General features: G+C 36.6%; 2 protein-coding genes across 2 annotated transcripts; one reads left to right on the forward strand and one right to left on the reverse strand.

Annotated features, from left to right (window-relative positions):
• Positions 1-228: 228 nt before the first annotated feature.
• LOC113305341 lies at positions 229-3,513 on the forward strand. Its single transcript, XM_026554397.1, has 6 exons — positions 229-370; positions 1,499-1,554; positions 1,815-2,055; positions 2,104-2,311; positions 2,458-2,554; positions 3,427-3,513. The coding sequence occupies exons 1-6, from the start codon at positions 229-231 to the stop codon at positions 3,511-3,513; spliced, it is 831 nt and encodes a 276-aa protein (XP_026410182.1).
• Positions 3,514-3,855: 342 nt separating this feature from the next.
• LOC113306907 (protein DETOXIFICATION 27-like) lies at positions 3,856-6,277 on the reverse strand. The gene is made up of 8 exons (XM_026555823.1): positions 5,884-6,277; positions 5,251-5,792; positions 5,054-5,140; positions 4,906-4,962; positions 4,566-4,804; positions 4,357-4,475; positions 4,160-4,246; positions 3,856-4,060 (listed from the first exon to the last, which is right to left on the reverse strand). The coding sequence occupies exons 1-8, from the start codon at positions 6,187-6,189 to the stop codon at positions 4,004-4,006; spliced, it is 1,494 nt and encodes a 497-aa protein (XP_026411608.1). The 5' UTR covers positions 6,190-6,277; the 3' UTR covers positions 3,856-4,003.
• Positions 6,278-8,525: the final 2,248 nt, after the last annotated feature.

Raw genomic sequence — 8,525 nt, forward strand, 5'->3', positions numbered from 1 at the left:
GAGATATTCTGCTGTACAAATTTCATCTGTTTCTTCCTTTGTCATATTCTATCCTTCAAATTCCTCTTCTAACCCTTTAATTTCACCATATTCATCACTTCTAATCGGAGATTCGAGTTGTTTCTGAGAACCCATTGTAGTGGAATGTATGATCACTACATATACACCCCTAAATCACCGAAGTAATATCAGCTTACGCACTCTTCTTCTTGTTTTTTAGAAGAAATAATGGCGGACAAAGCAAGTAAAAGTCTGATAATATATGGTGATGGATGTGTTAAGCAAATCTCATCATCACACATTCATCTTCATCATCTCGTTTCTCGAGGTTGCTCTGGATTCTTATCTCTCGCTCAGTCACCTAATGCAGGTAGGTTCATTTTTAACTTGATTCAAATTCAATTACTTAGAGGTTTCATTTTTAACTTGATTCAGGTAGGTTCATTTTTAACTTAGAGGTTTCAATTTTTTGTCTAATTGATTGGTGGGTTACTATCAAAATCTTAAATTTAGCCCCCTTAGTTTTGATCTATGTAACACTATAACATATGGATCAACTGTTGGAAGAAGATTTGGCACACTTTATTCTGTAACCATCTTGCCAATTGAAGCTGAACAAAAATTGGATTCATATTTATGTTCATGTTCAACAATGAACAAGGAGATAGTCAGTAGATTCATCTATAATGTTGCACTTGTATGTAGACACCACTTGTTCTGAAATTTTACACCCAAGGTTCGAGAAGATAGAGTGCACCTTGGTTGGTAGGGAGTTGTTTTATCTGAATAAACCATTGATAGTTCAGTCTCTTCAATTTGAGTTTACGAAATATAATTCTGAAAATCAGCAAATCTTGCTGATTGAGCTAGTTGACAAAGTTCGTGGTGATCCAATGTACATCTTTGTTTTTGTATCAAATTCAAGTCAACTTTACATCCTGCTTGCCAACTGAGTTTATTATGGAAGCTAGGTATTTCTTTGAGTTTGGAAATTTTGTAGATAAGCCGGAACGAGTTTATAAAATTTAAACAGTATAGCCTATCCTGAATAACTAAGTCAGAGTTTGTAATCGATAGGTCAGCAGTTTTCATGATGGATTTCAAAACTCCTATGGTCCTGTACCATGTCGTTTGCAGGAAGATTGTGGAAAGAAGATTGCTTATGTTTCGGTACCGTGGTAGTGCACAGTTTATTCAAGACTTATAAGCTTGGAAATCAGTTGAAGTTAGATTGGTCATTCTCAATTGATTCCTTATGATGAGCTCTTCTATTGCTTTCTAGATTATGAACTCCTTGTTATGTTGCAATATTGTTGTTTTCATCATTGAGTAATTCTTTAGAGGGAAAAGAAAATTTTACTATTTATTTACCAATCATGTGTACGAAGCTTTCACGTGGATCCAACAGTAACATATATTTTGAATAAAATGTACTGTTTTATATAGTATTAACGTGGGTGCGTAGTTTTATAATTTTTTCAGTTTCCATAACTTGCAGAAAGTGAGGATGAGAGAGTGGTTAGAGAATTGGCGCAACTATTAGATGCTTTTGATGCTTACAAAATGAAGGTAATTTTTTCTAAGTTACTGGTGCTAGCATTCTTCTTGTCTTGTCTCCCAGTGGTTTGATGATATTTATGGAGTAAATTGACTTATTTTCTTCATTTTCAGAAAGGAGGAAGTTGTGCTACATCGGAATGCTCAAAAGAGTCCTCGGTGTCTACCATGTCAGACAGGTATTAGCACCTTAAGAGTCGCATTGAGAAAGAATTATACAGAGTATATTAGTAATTTTTGTATTTCTTATACTTGAGTCCACATTATCAAATTGTAGGTTTATGGGGTTGAAAGCTGCTATTGTATCCACAAATTCAAATGTGAAGTCTTTTGGAAGATATCTTGGTTTCACTGTATTAGAATTTGACGACTTGACTAAGGACAAGCCTTCTTTTGATGAACCACTATCCTGTGAGTTGCTAAAATTGCTAGGCTTTCATGGAGGTGAGACATTAGAAACAAGCGAGTTTGATTTAGTGTTTCTGCATCTTGGATGCAGTGAGAAGGTGAACGTCATCAAAGAAGAGGGTGTGGGAAATGAGGTAGAATGTATCAATTCGTTGGTTGGTGGGATATTGCAAATAGCACAACCTGGATCAGAAATCGGTTCCCGTTTACACTTATCTGTAGTCATGAGCTGTGGAGCTTCAGTAGATGATGAAGATAGCAGTTTATTACAGTTGAACTCACTAAAGGAAAACTCAAATCTTTCCTTGCTTTTCCCTCGTCAAAGTTACACACACCATGAAGGGAGCTAATTTATTAAATTACATAAGGTAAGCATAAGATACACTTGCGCATTTATTGTACTTCTGTTGTAAGCTGTGAGTAATAATTGTGCAATTTTTCTATCTGGTATTGCTATGAAGATTTGTACCATATGTCAAGCTAATTTTTGCTCTGCAGGCACCATTCTCCGATGCTAATCACACAATGGCAGGAAGCTGTAACCCGGAAAGATATGGCTGAGATATTTTCTTTCCAAGATATCAAGGAGGTTAGATTTGTGATTATATTTGATCTTTCTTTTCATTTCTCTGGGGATAGGTATTACGGAGAGAAGATCGGATTACAGATCCCGGAAAAAATTGATGTGGTCATTTTGATTGCTATCTATCACGTTTAGCAGATAATTAGGTAACGTCTGAACTTTTTTTGTTATGGAGTGTTTTTGTTATTGAATCGTTTCAGCATTTGAGTTACTACGAACATACATATAAGGTGAGTTTAAAGAGGAATTGGGTTGCCACTGTCCTGTCAAACGTAGCAGCTGAGTGATGGAGTCCTGGTCAAATTTATGAGGATATTTCACTAGTTACTGGCAGAAGCCATGCCTTACGGATGGATTGGATACTGCTGAAGCTTGTCAACTTTGGACTTGGGTTGAGTAGTTTTGCCTAGTCTATGTGTTCTTTTAATTTATGGAGTCTGAGAACATGTGAACTTCTCTGTTCCATTGTCAACGGACATACCAGATATGGCTGGCCACAGAAAGACAAGGTCTAAGTGGAAACTCCCCTCCTTAGCCGTGCATAGGTTCCGACCCCTTTCCAGGTTATTATTAGCATTGACATCAGTTTTGTTGTAGTCTTAGAAAAATTGTTTGATGAATTTCTTGTTGTTCCAGCTTTTCCTAGTCCGTCTTGTTCTTAATTGTCAAACTAAAAACATCTAAATGTTTTCTTTTCATCATTTTTTTTCTTCTTTTTTTTGTATTGGTTTGATGTTGTTTTGGCTATCAATTTGTCTTACTGATCTAGCATGTCCTGAGCAAGATTTGAAAGATGGAATAAGCTTTTTTTTAGACATTTCCATTTGCTAATATGGTTTCAAATTTTAAACAATCTGATTGTTCCTTTTATCACACAGAAAGGAGGGAATCTCGTCATACCAGCGGATCGGTTTCTGCATGAGGTTGCATTCAAGCTTTGGAAAGCCCCAAAATATGGAGCATGAAATATGACATCAAACTGTTCGAACTGAAACCTGTACTACACCATGAATGTTGAGATATAATTTTCTAGTATAATTCTACTAGTAGTAATTTTTTCAGTTAAAAAGTTTTCTACTGTAATTTATTCAGTTAAAGTCAGATTAGTCAGATTTAGACAAGTCACCTTGAGTCAGAAAAAATAAACAATTTGTTAGTACAGTTATTGAACTTCACAGTATGCAAAATCTCTTTTGTGCAATTTTTTTTTTTTTTTGATAATTTCCAAAGAAAGCAGAACAGAAGACCCAGAAATCATTTATGCAATGATGCTGCAGCTTATTACGTTACAGAGTTGCAGTGATTGACCAAGTGAGATCCTGTTTGCCATATATGATACCAATAATACCTTCAAAAGTACAATAAAAATTGCTCCAATTAAGGGGACCTTAGCCTTATATAGTGGCCTACCATCAAATGCGGTGGTCTGGTTGGTCTCAATCAGCAACGCTGCTTTTATGGTTTGCCTGATGAATTTGACAACCTATTCATCCGCGAGCTTGCATTTTGAGCCTTCAAATGCAAGAATAGATAAAAAAAGAAAAATGTAAGTTCAAAATTAAGAGAATGATAGGAAACTAGAAACAGTATAATCATGAAGCGAGGATTTACCTGCATATCCCAATCACATCTCATAGTGATTATGATCAATATCAATGTTTGAATTGCGGTACCACCTATCATCCCACTCCATATACCCTGCAAGTTTTCACATTTAGTTTGGTTAGTACTTCAATATTCGTCCAAACTGGCCTTTGCAATAACATTTACTGGTGTAGTTGAAGTACTAAAGAGAAAATGATACATACTCGAACACCAAGATGGAAAAACCATCCAAGTGAAGCTCCAAGCGGAAGTCCGATAATGTAATAGCAGCCGATGTTAATGTAAGCTACTGAGGCTTGCCACCCTGAGCCAACGGCTACCCCTAATAAAACAACGTCACAATATTCATAACTGGAAACCAATCCTAAGAGGGGATGTAAAAAGATAGATGCAAAATCTAAGCGGTGCACACCTGAGAGGACAGGCTGAATGCTGTTGAGGAGAATGGTGAAGGCCAAGAGGATTGCAAGGTTGTCAACTGCTTGGAGGACAACGTCACTCGTGGTATAAATGATTGCCAACTTCTCATGAAAAATCATTATCAAAGAACAAAAGAATATCCCTATTATTAAAGATGTAATTGCTGAAACTTTGGAAGCAAATTTTGCAGCTTTTCCATTCCCTGCTCCAAGCTCGTTTGCAACCCTTACTCTGATGGGTAAACAACATAAGGCACAAAGTTAGAAGCACAGGATTGACTGTATCTGTTGACTACCATGTTGCTAACTCATCTGATTCAAATGGTCAATTACCCAGTTGCAGCGAAGAAAGCAAGTGGAACCATCATCTCCAATCCATTTATGCTCATACTGTGAACCATCAGATATCATATTCACAAACCAAAATCTATTAGCAGCAATCAGGTCCTAATCAGAATCAAAGCATAAGAAGAATGCACACCAGACTGTAAGAGCTGAGACAGCAACCGTAGCGTTGTTCAAGTTCCCAGTCATTAAAACCAGTATTCTGTAGTACCAATTCTCCAAACTGGACATTTCCCATGAACCATCAAATTAAGCCATGCACAACAAAACTCAACAAGAAAAATCTACAGGTTTTGCAAAAATGAGTCAGAGAAAGAGGGATATATGATATACCATAACATGATACCAGAAGCCACAGAGAGTTTGAAAAACCCCCAAAGATCAGAAAAAGCTTCCATAGAAAAACCAGTCCAAGTTTCAGGACAACCACCACCAACAATATAAGAAAACAATCCCAGAACTATAGCCCACCATGAAACATTTGACAAAGCAGCAACTCCAATAACACCAAAACCAAGTTTGTGAACGACTAACCAGTTCAGGAAAGTATGAGACAGTAGGGCACCCAAACATACCCAAGCAATTATTGGTGTCTTAAGTTGGCTCTGGAGAAATCTTTGTAAAGGGAATTGTAAAGCCAAGGCAAAATGCAGTGGAATCAACCAAATTGTCACTAAGCCTGCTAGCTCAGCTATATCATCTGGTTGTCCTAGGAGTTTAAGAATTGGTGTAGTGAATATATAAAGCGGCAGAAGTAAGATTGCACAGATAGTCAAAACAACACATGAACGCTGCATGTAAATTCCCAACATATGGTATTGTTTAGCTCCGTATGCTTGGCCACATAATGTCTCTAGTGCACTCGCCATTCCTAACTGATTTAACAACACAAAAAAATCAAAACAATTGTATGGTAAGCCAGAGTTTATGAGAAAGTAAGTGAAAAAGATTAAGAATGTCATATACCAATAAGCCGAAGCAAAAACCAACAATGACAGTGGTGGAAAGGGCAATTGCAGCAAGCTCAAGGTTACCCAGATGACCAGCAGAAGCTTGGGTAATGATGAACATTGAATAAGAAGCTATGCGGCTAAAGATAGTTGGACCAACAATATGCCATAACTTCTTTGACTCAATCCAAACTCTACTCAGTAAATCATCTTGTATATCATCATGATGATACAATTGCAGTGTAGTCGCCGGTGATGAATTTTCTTCTAGTAAAGGAACGTTTATCCTTTTCTCTCCACCTCCTCTTTCGTAGTCTTTCATTTTTCTTGATAATTACTCACCAATTTGCTACTCTGATCTATTTCATTTCTAGTCTCTCGGCTCTTCTAGACATTTTGGTTAGTGTAGATGGACTATTTATGCTATGATTTCCATCATTCTTGAAGGTAAGTAGCACTCTAGAAGTACTTAGCACAATTACACTAGTTTGTTATGGTAGTTGTTGCTGTCCCCGTGAGTTTCTTTATGATATCTCAACAACTTATTTAATGCCATTTCTCACCTTATAAACCTGGCCTTTTTTAAGCCATTGCGAATAATAACCTGGGGTCCTAATACCTATCACATGTCCATTTCTACATAATTGACATCAGCTACTGATGGTCCTGTCGTTAGATGGACACCCCTATGGCTCAATTAATCCGTATCCACTGAGCCAGAAAAAACTCTCTATGAATCCCCTGCAAACACTTGCAGAAGTTTTAACCCATATGTAACTGTTTTGAACAAGAATATGTTACATAGACTTACAGTTGAGATCCCAAGACTTACTGCTGACATATTCTTAGGTCAGTACAGAAAAGTAATCAATCATTTGTATAAACAACATGTCCAGAAAGACTTGAAAAGAATCAATGGATAGCATGTCTTTTGAAAAGAAAGATTATACAAATTAGGTGTAGTCTAATCCCCCCGTCTTTACCAAAGAGAGAACTGGGACGTTGCAATTGAAGAGAGCAGTGAACGAGGGCCGATGAAGCAGTTGGATCATTTACAACTAGCAACGACTACAATTGTTCTCAGGGAAAGTATCATAATTATCAACCTAAAAGAAAAATCCTGCAGTTGGATCATTTACAACTAGCGTTCTCACTCACTACCTGGTACTCTGCATTTTACTATGATTAAAAGAGCCTGGCTCAAGACAAAGTACTTGTAACTGCCTAAATGTGTATGTATATCCATCAAGAACATGGGTGAAGAAGAGAAGAGAAAATGAGAAATCCCTCACCAGAAACATAAATAGAAAGGAAAAAGAACGAATGAAATAACTGCCTAAATACCTACAGAATCAAGAAAGTGGTGAAAGTACTGATATCCGACAAAGCAGGAATGGACCAAGTATATAACCAAAGACCGTTAACTGAATTATGGTGCTAATCAAACAAATCCGGCATTTGCTAACTTCTCCATCTGTAACCTAGGCAGGCATGTTTTCATCCAAAGATACCGGAAGCAGCGAAGTTCCCGAGCATGGTGTTGGACTCCCATCCATGAACACACATATTGCTTCCAAGTGAAAAAGTGTATACATGTTCAGCAATCAAAAATAAAATAAATAGAAAGCTTAAACTAAGAAGAAACAATTGTACACAGAAGGATGTTACAAGAATTACTTAAGCTTGCTGATGCTATGCTTGAAAATGGTCAAAATTGAACTGCGCCAGATTAAATAAAATTTCGCAGCACAAGCCTGCCAGCACAGATTTTCCAATGCACCAGTTTGCAGCATAAGCATGCCGGCAAGATAGCTAATAATTATGAAACAAAGAACACATTGTGCAGATTGATTTTTTTAAACCCAAGAGAATGTAAAGAGAATAAAAGTCTTCAATAATTTAATTTCGAAAATAAGAGCCTTCAATCATCAAAGTTCAATAACTCTCTTAACGGCTAGCTTTCACTTATAGATTTACAGAAGAAGCCAGCAAGTGCTAAGTTTTATGACCAAGACACTCAAGTCTTGAATCACCATTTTCGCACACCTCACAGTAGATCCTTAACATTGCACAATAAGCAATTACAAAGTAATGTGCAGAATCAAAGATTATAGGAAACTTCTATATGTAGAATACAACTCCATGTGAAATTTTTTTACCAGACTGCAAGCAAATTTTTTAGAATCTCGTAAGCACATGTAAGCGAATAACTAATTAGTGCTGACAAGGACAAACTTAATGCTGCCTAGCACACAAGGTTATAATTATCCTCTCAATCAATTTCATGTTCTCAACTGAAGTCATATAAAAGGTCTGTAACAGATCGCTGTCTACAACTGTAACTATTACCTAGTAGAATCCCTAAACCAACTTCCAATATTTGATGAGTACCACTAAAACATAAGCTACGTCAATTACGATATACAAATCCCCTTTGCCCCAGTTCCCTACTAGTATTTCTTTCCCTCCATCAACAAAATCCATCAAATCCTTCAAATGACTACAACAGCGAAGGAACTAACCACATTATGGACAGATAAAAATATAATCTGACAAATAAACGTAAATGAAATGAGTTACAATAAAAAACATAGATCAACAAAATCAGAATCAGAATCAGAAAAGAGTAAAATAAAAAGAATAATCAGACGAACTCGG

Source organism: Papaver somniferum, chromosome 8 (assembly GCF_003573695.1).
Source record: "Papaver somniferum cultivar HN1 chromosome 8, ASM357369v1, whole genome shotgun sequence".
In the NCBI taxonomy this organism is placed as follows: domain Eukaryota; kingdom Viridiplantae; phylum Streptophyta; class Magnoliopsida; order Ranunculales; family Papaveraceae; genus Papaver; species Papaver somniferum.

Excerpts from the sequence above, each read along its gene's own strand:
- LOC113305341 (XM_026554397.1), top strand. The coding sequence starts at position 229 with ATGGCGGACAAAGCAAGTAAAAGTCTGATAATATATGGTGATGGATGT. Across the intron at positions 371-1,498 it reads CGCTCAGTCACCTAATGCAG|AAAGTGAGGATGAGAGAGTG; the intron begins GTAGGTTCATTT and ends CATAACTTGCAG. Across the intron at positions 2,056-2,103 it reads GTTTCTGCATCTTGGATGCA|AATGTATCAATTCGTTGGTT; the intron begins GTGAGAAGGTGA and ends GAAATGAGGTAG.
- LOC113306907 (XM_026555823.1), bottom strand. The coding sequence starts at position 6,189 with ATGAAAGACTACGAAAGAGGAGGTGGAGAGAAAAGGATAAACGTTCCT. Across the intron at positions 4,476-4,565 it reads CATTCAGCCTGTCCTCTCAG|GGGTAGCCGTTGGCTCAGGG; the intron begins GTGTGCACCGCT and ends TTGTTTTATTAG. Across the intron at positions 4,247-4,356 it reads TTTTCCATCTTGGTGTTCGA|GGTATATGGAGTGGGATGAT; the intron begins GTATGTATCATT and ends GAAAACTTGCAG.